Source organism: Plectropomus leopardus, chromosome 23 (assembly GCF_026936395.1).
Source record: "Plectropomus leopardus strain MGB_pleo_1.0 chromosome 23, ASM2693639v1, whole genome shotgun sequence".
NCBI classification, from domain to species: Eukaryota; Metazoa; Chordata; class Actinopteri; order Perciformes; family Serranidae; genus Plectropomus; species Plectropomus leopardus.
Genome location: NC_142198.1, coordinates 22,695,380 through 22,704,824, shown reverse-complemented (window position 1 = coordinate 22,704,824; position 9,445 = coordinate 22,695,380). Strand labels below are relative to the sequence as shown.

Below are 9,445 nucleotides of genomic sequence, written 5' to 3'. Positions count from 1 at the left end.
CATGTACACACACAAAGACACGTCCACACATGCAAACACACACAGACACACGTCCACACATGCACACACACACAGACACACGTCCACACATGCACACACACACAGACACGTCCACACATGCACACAAACACAAACACGTTCACACATGCACACACACACAAACACATCCACACATGCAAATACACACAGACACACGTCCACACATGCACACACACACACACACACAGACACGTCTACACATGCACACACACACAAGCACATGTCCACACATGCACACACACACAGACACGTCCACACATGCACACACACACAGACACACGTCTACACATGCACTCACACACACACAAAGCGACGTCCACACATATACACACACAAAGACACGTCTACACATGCACACAAACAAACACACGTCCACACATGCACACACACACAAACACGTCCACACATGCACACACAAACACACGTCCACACATGCACACACACACAAACACACGTCCTCACATGCACACACAGACACGTCCTCACATGTAAACACAGACACGTCCACACATGCACACACACACACACACACACACACAGACACACGTCCACAAATGCAAACACACACAAAAACACCTCCTCATATGCACACACACCCAGACAAATCCACACATGCACACACACAAAGACAGTCCACACATGCACACACACACAAGGACATATCCACACATGTACACAAACAAACACACATCCACACATGCACACACAAAGACAGGAGGAGCAAAAAGCACAAGCAGCAAAATAAAACACGACAAAAACATGATGACCCCAGGGGTCACAACACCTCCACACTCAAAATCAAACATTTATCCTCCAAATAAATGTTTGAGTCAACACCTGGACGAAGCTTCGGCCGTGACGTCATCAGGACCTTTTTGTAACGAATATCAATAACAGTCACATACTGCTGGACTATATAAACTTATTTTACTATTATTATTATATCATTAAATTTGTTCAAACGTGATGTAATGTTGCAGTGTTGCTGTTCAGGCGATAAAAGCTTTGTTGACTGGCATGCCTGCTATTACGTAACTTACCCGCAGGTGGCAGCAGAGGACCATTTAATGACATTTTATCTATGTGTGAGGAATTCATTGTAGCTGATGTTTTACAGTGAGAATTATAATATACAGTATTAAACACAAACATCCTAAATATGTCTATATGACAAAGCATTGTGAGGTGAATCTTGCAAAATAAATAAATAAAGAAATAATCTGACACAATCTCTTTTGATTTTGTGTGTGCGTGTTAGTGGTGGTATTTACTTTCACCAGTAGATGGCAGTAGCGGCTTTTGAATTTAAGTGACTGGCACAGTAATCCTAGAAGAAAATAAGTCCAGTGATCGTTACACACCCACACCAGTGAGCTTGACGAAAATATCCTGAAAATGTCTCTATGACAGGAGGCTAATGCTGGTATTAACAACAAAAAAAAGCTGAGGGTATTTCTTTATAATCTGGGTCGCCCGAAGTAACAGGTCACACCAGTTCTCAGAAACACAAATGTATGAAATGAAAAGAACAATATTTGTGGAGTAATGTATATTCATTGAAGTACTATGATTTTTGTATTTATGCTCCTTAGTACTTTGATTCAGCTAGAGTTCAGAGGTGAATATTGTACTTTATATTATATGACATCTGTTTTGCTAGTTATAGCAACTACAGATAATGTTTAAACGAGAAAGCATGTCAGCAACTTATTATTACTACTATTACTTTTTATGACATTTATGAAAGTATCCATGATATAAAGTAAAGTTAGCTCCGTTCGCCCAGGCCACAACATAAAAAATGCTGTAAACACATTAACGAGTCATTAATACATATCATTATCTCATACTTTGTATATATAAAATATAATATCCCTCTGAAAGCCACTATTGTACTTCTTTTGATTGCTCAAGTATGTTTTGTTGATGTACTTTAACTTTAGTAAAATCTTAATTGCATGACGTTTACTTGCAACTAAGTAATTTTTAACAAAAGTATTGCTAATTTTACTGAATTAAATGATCTGAATACTTGTGTAGAGTTGAGTAAAATTAAAACACTCAAGTAAAATTATTCCAAAAGGTACAATAGTTCTTATATTCTCATAGTAAATAAGATAAAGTAATGAATCGAGTATAATTTAAAACTATATGTGTGTTTGTGTTTGTGTGTGTGTGTGTGTGTGTGTGTGTTTTACTTTTTATTAATTTCTTACTGATTCTTTTTGGTAGATTTTTTGAAAGAAATCCTATGAAAGTTGCTCAGGTTTCAAAGGGTTAATCATAAACTGTAGTGAACAATCATAGACATATCCCAGGCTGTGATTTAAATAAAAATCTACTTTGCATGTAGTATAATTGAATTAATTCTCTCTCTTTTTTTTCATTTAAAAACATTGTGACATCATGTCAAAAATCTGGCATCTAAAGGTTTAAAATTCTGAAAATTAATGAATATTTGATATTTTTGATTAAAAATTATGTTGCTGGAAAAAATAACTAAAGAAAATTAGAAACTTTGGAGACGAAAACTTGTCCTTTACCTAATATATTCGAATGAATCACCTTATATTAACCTTTGATTTGACCTGAAGTGAACTCATATGAACTGAACATGTGTGAGGAAGCAGGAGACAAACGCTCCTTGTTCCAGTACACCTCATCTTAGTGGAGGTGACCTCCCTTATTTTCCAAACACCGTGTGTGCAGAGCGATACGATTGTATGTAATATTAAAGCGGGCCCCTAAAGGGTTAAATGAACTCTTCAGAATACAACACTGTTGCACAGTTTTCAAGATGATTTGCAGATATTTTCATGACGATGCATTGACCCACAGCGCTGTTTCTTCACAGCTCCATGGCATTCTGGAGAAGTAAAAGCAGCTTCAACAGAGAAGTTGAGCCGTTATTTCATCAGAGTTTCGATTTTATCTCCACCACATCGTTTTGACTCGGTCAGCTCTGTGATGTGAAAGGTTTCTCTGAGTCAAGTCACTATATCAAATATTCACTAATTTTCTGAATTTTAACCCTTTAAATGCCAGTTTTTTGTCATGATGCCACTATGTTTTTAGATGGAAATTTAAAAAAAAAAAAAGTTATTTTAGATATACTACATGTTATGTAGATTTTACCCTCATGGCAACCTGGGATATGTCACTGATTCACAGTAATATTGATTTTAATACTTTTTTTTTTTTTTGCCATGTCAAGTACTCACACTCATATCGCTCTGCACACAAAAATGTGCCTTTAAAAAATCAAGCTTAAAAACATATTATACATTTGTATGATTTTCTAATTTATTTGAGTTAAGTTGTTTTTACCAAAATCAGTGTATTTATTTTAAATACCATTTTAAATAACATTTTAAATACCAGGATATTGTCATGATGCCACTATGTTCTTAGATTTAAATATATATTATATATTAATTTTAATATACTACATGAAAAGTATTTTTGTTTTCTTTTTCAGTACCACAGCCTGGGATTCAGCCGTGTCACTGATTGTGACAGTGCATCTTGTGGAAATAGCATGTATTTTCTCCATATGCCAAATATATTGTGATTTTAAAAAATGAACAGGTGGAATAAGGTCAAAATTACAAATTTCAAAAGCCCAGAATGACACCCAGAAATAATACAAGTCCTGTTTTTCTGCTCTGATGGCTGTGGGATCAAAAATGTCAGTTTGAATGGGTTTCAATGGAGCATTTTTGGACCTGAACAGTCTGAATGTAACTATTTAGTTTCCACAGTGTATTTTAGACTTATTGTAGGAGCTGAGCTGCAAATTCACTGATTACACTCAAATACACAATCTGGACTACATTTAGGACACATGCATCAACACAGCCACTGGTCAAAGTTCAATGTTGCTGTGACCTTGGATCCTTCTCACTGTTATGAGCGTGAAAATTCAAAAACTCACTCGACATTTGTTTTTTGTGACAAATAGTATTGGATTGAATTTTGGATAAAAGTGAAAAAAGCATCAATAAATGCATGCATATGGCATACATTTTTCCATTCTTCTTTCTTAGGCTATGGAAGTGATGCATCTTGCTAAAAAAAATATGTTTACACATATGCAGTTCATTTGGCAGTAATAATAATAATAATAATAATAATAATAATAATGATAATAAACCTCTATTTCAGAAAAGAAAACAGTTATGACAGGTGTGTTGTAATAAAAGCGAGTGTATTCCACTGATTAAATGCAGTCTTTCTGCAGTGTGAAGAGTGAAAACCTCAATATTCACATAGTTTGTGATTCAGGTTGTTTCTTCATGCAAAATACATTTGGGGTTTAAAATTCAATCAAGCTGCTTTATTCTAAGGGTTTGGTGAAGGTGGGTCTTTTTGACCCGTAGATGGTACGTGCAGAAAGTTAAGACAACGCGAAGGCTGAAGTACTTTTGCTGTATTTTTTTGCAGCGCAGTGTTTATGAGGCCTCTTGCTTTCATATAAGCTGAAACTGAAGGGAAACCTTCATGTTTCTGTGCATCGCAGACTGCAGCTGTTTGTGTTCTTTATTATATCTGCAGCATCTTCAGCAGATCAAACTCCCCCTCGTCCTTCTCTCCAGCTGGCAGGGAACGTTCCCACAACATTAGCTAACGTTACCTACAAGTTGCGATAATGTTTAAAAAAAAAAAAAAAAGATCTGATGTTCAAAGAACGTTTCAAGGATGTTTATCATTTAAAAAAATGTTCCTGTGAGGTTAAATGCTGACAAAGATGCAACGTTTTTCCTGCAACATTCAGGGGATGTTTCTGTGACGTTGAGAGGTGACAGATCAGAGAATGTTCTTTTATAAAATGTTCCCACAATGTTACAGAGAACAAAGTGAGGATGTTTGTAAGCAACACTCAGAAAATGAGAAAATGTTGAAAAGGACTGAGATCACGGAGCTTTTTTGGATGAAAATGTGATGTAAGGTGATATATTAACAAAACATAACAAATAAAACATTTTTTGATGTTTATAGAGAATTTTGCCCAAACCTGGGAACATTAAGAAAACTTGCTGCTGAAAAACGTTACTAAAACCTTAAGTGGTTGCATTGTAACATTCTCAAAATGTTTTAAGAACCAAAATTTACTAATAGGGTCATTGCGATATCAGCTGACATGATTTCATCTGTGTTTTTTGGGGGGTTTTTTTCAAGCGTCCAGCTGCAACAGCATGTGATGTGAGTTAAAATAAAACAGCAAAGAGCAAAACCAACCCGGTTGACTTCAGAGGGGTCTGAGGTCGTCCGTTCACGTGTGCTCAAAAAAACGAAATCAAACCAAAACGGACCAAGGGTGCAAACATCCCGAGCTTGTGCTGTGTGTGTTGTGTTGGATAATATTTCACAAGTCTCACCTCAGTTCCTGTTTTTGTTTTTGTTTTTTTTCCCCAGAAATGTCAGTAAGACGCTGTATATAAGAGGAGTCGTTCCTCCTCAGCAGCAGCACCTCCTCACAGGCTCGACTGAAGATACTCAGAAGAGAAGAGAAGGAAGTTCTGCTGCAGGTTTGCACCAAACTTTATCATCTTCTGACTTTATTTCTCTGCACTGAGTCGGTCCGGTTCATCTGTTCATGTCTCTGTGTTTAATACAGTCCTCATCTGCACCATGAAGCCTCTGACTGCGTCTGCGCTCGTCTGCGCCCTGATGGCTCTGACTCGAGCTGCTGGTGAGATTTTTATATGCAGCACACACGGTACAGATGTGTGAATTATCAATGAACTCTTTGGGACTTTTTTTTTCAAAAACATGAGAGGAAGGCTAACGTAACAAGAAAAGAGCAAAAACTTTGTAAAAAATTAATTAAAAGTTACAAAAAAATTACTTGACAAAAATATATTTATATTTGTTTTTTTAATTCTTTTTAAGTTTTTAATATGTCTCTCTCCCTCTTTTACCTATTCTTTTTCCAAATTTCTGATAATTTTCTTGTCAGCTTTTACTAATTTCTTGCAATTTGCAGGACACTTATTGTAAAGTTTCTCGTTGCCTTTTCCCTCAGATTATCAAAGAGGAATCAAACCATTTTGTTTATGATTTGAAGGTTAAAATATTTTTTGACAGGCATCTGAAAGCAGCAAAAGAAAGCTCATATCAGTCTGAGTTTCAAAGACCTTAAATAACAATAAAGAAATAATCCAAGTCGATAACTGTCGTGTCACATTTTCCAGCTGCTCCAGATGGAATACCCATAGATGACCAAGAAGGTGAGTGGCTTTAAAAATGTCACTTTAACGATGATATTTAAACTTACATGATACTTTAACATGCATCTTGTTAATTTATATCGTGTTATGTTACAGTGACTCATACAATGTTATCATAACTTTTAATATATATTGCATTGTGTTATGTTATATTATGTTGTTTTTTATTAACTTATGCCTTATTTAACATCCATGCTGTTATTTTATATTGTGTTGTTGACTTATGAACTTTTTTTAAAATGCATGCTGCTATTTTTTATTATGTCATGTTGAAATGTTTTTTATAATGTTATGTTAACTTATGTCATCACATTGTATACTATATTGTAATATTTTATAGCTTCTTTATGCCATCAAAATCAATCTATTTAATACAGTATAGAGACTTTAACACTAACTAAACTGTCTTGGTCCTCAGGGGAGACTGAGCTGGTCAAGAGAGCGATATCTTGTCCCAGCGAATGGACTGAGCTTGGCGGTCGCTGTTACCGCTACGTCCCAAGATCCATGACCTGGGCCAGAGCTGAGGTGGCGTCTCTACAACAAGCTTATTTACATGCAAACAGCGACATTATTACGTATTTTTACATTCTGCGTATCTCTTCTGTAGCAAAACTGTCTGTCCCAGGGAGGACACCTGGCGTCCGCCAGCAGCCTCTCAGAGTACCGTAATATTCAGAAGGTGATACTGAGCGTCACCCAAGCGTATCATCAGGCATGGATCGGAGGCACTGATGCACAAGAGGTATTTTATGTATTATTGCACAACTTACAAATATTGTCTTTAATAAAATGTGAAGCATGCTCTTTATGTATTCGTATGATACGAGACTCATATCCTGTAATACTGCATTATATTCTGTTTCATATGTTACATACTATACTGTACTACATTATGTAAAGGCTGAAACGTTTTAAAGAAAAATAAATCCGCAAAAACTACAAAAAAAAAAATGTTTTAGCAGTTGAAAAGTATTCTGTTTCTACTCAGCACTAATTTATAACTGCTAATATTTTAACATCTCTTAACATAAATAAAGTTTAAAAACAAGTTTTTCAGGGTAAACTGGGTGCATAAAAAACCATAAAAATAGAGCTTGTTCATCAAAAAGGAGGAAACAACTATCTCCCCTTAAGAGGTACGAAATACTGCTACCTTGTAATTTAGTTTGCCATTTGTAATTTCTATATTTTTTAAACCTTTTTCAACCTTTTTTCCCTATGTTTCTCTTTTATTTTATGTAATGGTCTGTTTTACTTTTTCTTCCAGCTCAAGTATTGGTTCTGGACTGACGGTAAACCATTCAACTACCAGTACTGGTGTCAAGGAGAGCCGAACAACCTTGGCGGCTATCAGCACTGTTTGCAGATAAATCATGGAGGTAAAACAACAGAGTGCTTATTGTAGGAGTGATAAAAATGAATAATAATGATACAATCTGAAAGAAAAAAGGTGATTGAACTCAGACATATATTAGGACTGCTGCTGTCTCAGCGGTCAAGGTCACTGTGATGATCCGTTCTGATTCTTGTGCATGTGATATCTCAAAAACAACTTGAGGGAACCTCTTCAAATTTGGTACCTACATTTATCTGAGCGCAACAATGAACTGATTAAAATTTGGGCATCAAAGCTCATGAACACAATATCTCAAGAACATCTTGAGTGAATTTCCTGAAATTTAACACAAATATCCACTTTGAGTAAAAGATTAACTGATGAGGATTTGGTGGTCAAAGTTTCACTGTGACATCACAAAAACATGTTTTTAGCCATAGCTCAGAATTCATATGCTAATAATGATTAAATCTCACACAAATGTCTTACAGGATAAAATATTGAAGACATTTTCACCTCAAATCTTCAGTGCTGATCTTGAAATAGTGCTGATTTTATGGACTTTCTGTGCTGCTGACGGCAAGATCAGCAACATCATTTACATTTAGACTTTTTTTTTTGCACTTGTTTGTGTTTGTTATTTTTGACCATAATGTTGTCACCTAAGTGTATCAGTTAAGCATTGCTAACGTTTTTGTTTGTGCAGCCTTCGATGACTCACCTTTTTTTGTGTACTTGCAGATGGGAAGTGCTGGGATGACCTGAACTGCGCTGTCCATTTACCGTCTGTCTGCTCCAGGGATTAGGGAAGATTCGGGGCTGACACGGAGGATGACGCACACATTGTGTGCATGCTTTTAAATACATCTGTCTTTCCAACATCAGCCTCACATGTGAGCTGAATCTTTCTTTTCTATCGCTGTAACGCAACTTAAGGAATGAAGCGACAAGTGACACACAGGAGCTGGATTGTCTCTGAGGCGCTGAGCCTTTCAACAAGAGACCGAATGTGTTATGAAAAGAATGCTTTTACTTGCAGATTGAACTCTTTTTTCTGATCTTATTAAGAATTAAAGGCAAAGTATTGAAACAAACTGGTCTGTGTTATGGTCTGACCAAAAAGAGACTTAAAAAGACCACAAAGAGATGCAAAGGAACTGCAAAGCGACACAAAATAACTACAAAGATACAAAAGTGTTCAAAACAACATAAAATGACCTTGAAGAGACAAAAAAAACTGCAAATAGACTCAAAATTGCTACAAAAAGACATTAAATTAGCTCACAGAGACACAAAATGAATACTAAATGGCATACAGTGACCAAAAATTGAAACAAACATTTACACTAAATTACTGTAAAGAGAACCAAAATTGCAAAAAAACAGACAGATGTGACCGTAGAAACCAAAGATGACAGCAAAGAGACACTTAATTGCTATCAAGATAACCTGAAATTAACAAAAAAAGATTGCAAAGACACAAAAAGCATAAAATGAATGCATACAGAAGTAAAATTACCTTAAAGGGACACAAATTGCTACTGAGACCTGAAATTGTTACAAATAGACATAAAATTACTTCAGACACACAAAATGGCCTCAAAGAGACACAAAATGACATCCAACTGATTAAAAATGACTGCTGAAAACAAAATTTCTATAAAATAACATAAAATGACTGCAAACAGGCATAAAGTTGCAACAATAAGACAGAAAATTATCTTCAAAAAAAGAGAGACATAATTGCTATAAAAAAAAACATAAAAGGACCCCAAAGAAACACAAAACAAGACATAAAATGACCTAAAATGACCACTAAATATTGTCACAAAAACAT

General features: G+C 35.6%; 1 protein-coding gene across 1 annotated transcript; it reads left to right on the top strand.

The window, feature by feature from the left end:
• The first annotated feature begins 5,412 nt into the window (after positions 1-5,412).
• On the top strand, positions 5,413-8,702 carry LOC121938448 (ladderlectin-like). Its single transcript, XM_042481691.2, has 7 exons — positions 5,413-5,567; positions 5,657-5,731; positions 6,234-6,269; positions 6,688-6,797; positions 6,880-7,014; positions 7,540-7,651; positions 8,350-8,702. The coding sequence occupies exons 2-7, from the start codon at positions 5,671-5,673 to the stop codon at positions 8,412-8,414; spliced, it is 519 nt and encodes a 172-aa protein (XP_042337625.2). The 5' UTR covers positions 5,413-5,567; positions 5,657-5,670; the 3' UTR covers positions 8,415-8,702.
• Positions 8,703-9,445: the final 743 nt, after the last annotated feature.

Bases quoted from the DNA above. Each gene is read 5' to 3' on its own strand.
- LOC121938448 (XM_042481691.2), top strand. From the start codon at position 5,671: ATGAAGCCTCTGACTGCGTCTGCGCTCGTCTGCGCCCTGATGGCTCTG. The intron at 5,732-6,233 runs GTGAGATTTTTA...CACATTTTCCAG, and splicing joins GGCTCTGACTCGAGCTGCTG to CTGCTCCAGATGGAATACCC. The intron at 6,270-6,687 runs GTGAGTGGCTTT...CTTGGTCCTCAG, and splicing joins ACCCATAGATGACCAAGAAG to GGGAGACTGAGCTGGTCAAG.